The sequence below is a fragment of the Penaeus monodon genome, chromosome 25 (assembly GCF_015228065.2).
Source record: "Penaeus monodon isolate SGIC_2016 chromosome 25, NSTDA_Pmon_1, whole genome shotgun sequence".
Lineage (NCBI taxonomy): Eukaryota > Metazoa > Arthropoda > Malacostraca > Decapoda > Penaeidae > Penaeus > Penaeus monodon.
Window position 1 is genome coordinate 12,370,269 of NC_051410.1, and position 755 is coordinate 12,371,023.

Consider the following 755-nt stretch of genomic DNA (forward strand, 5'->3'; position numbering starts at 1 on the left):
TACTTTTCCACGTCACATCAACCTAGATCTCCTCACACTTTCAGATCGTACTTTCTACTTTTCTTTTTATCATATCAGTGAGCTAAGCTAATGGTGTCGCCAATGCTGAGCTCCTTTCGCTGAGTTACGACGCCGGAGCACATATCCCTAGGGCTATCGGATCCCCATGAATTTTTCCCTGGGCATGATGAGGCTCGCGTGAATGTTTGATAAGGAGCGACGCAAGAGGAGTGAGAGTACGGGAAGCCCGACGGTGTTTTGTTGCGATGGGGTTGGTTTCTGGTGCGATGGGGTTGGTTTCTGGTGCGATGGGGTTGGTTTCTGGTGCGATGGGGTTGGTTCCTGGTGCGATGGGGTTGGTTTCTAGTGCGATGGGGTTGGTTTCTGGTGCGATGGGGTTGGTTTCTGGTGCGATGGGGTTGGTTTCTGGTGCGATGGGGTTGGTTTCTGGTGCGATGGGGTTGGTTTCTAGTGCGATGGGGTTGGTTTCTGGTGCGATGGGGTTGGTTTCTGGTGCGATGGGGTTGGTTTCTGGTGCGATGGGGTTGGTTTTTGGTGCGATGGGGTTGGTTTCTGGTGCGATGGGGTTGGTTCCTGGTGCGATGGGGTTGGTTTCTGGTGCGATGGGGTTGGTTTCTGGTGCGATGGGGTTGGTTTCTGGTGCGATGGGGTTGGTTTCTGGTGCGATGGGGTTGGTTCCTGGTGCGATGGGGTTGGTTTCTGGTGCGATGGGGTTGGTTTCTGGTGTAGAAACA

At 53.6% G+C, this 755-nt stretch overlaps 1 protein-coding gene across 1 annotated transcript in view; it reads right to left on the reverse strand.

Annotated features, from left to right (window-relative positions):
* Positions 1-124: 124 nt before the first annotated feature.
* LOC119589319 (splicing factor 3A subunit 2-like) overlaps positions 125-755 on the reverse strand; it is a 6,463-nt gene continuing 5,832 nt past the window's right edge. The window contains exon 3 of the mRNA XM_037937940.1: positions 125-741. Within this exon, the coding sequence (XP_037793868.1) occupies positions 125-741 (617 nt within the window). The remainder of the gene's footprint in view (positions 742-755) is intronic.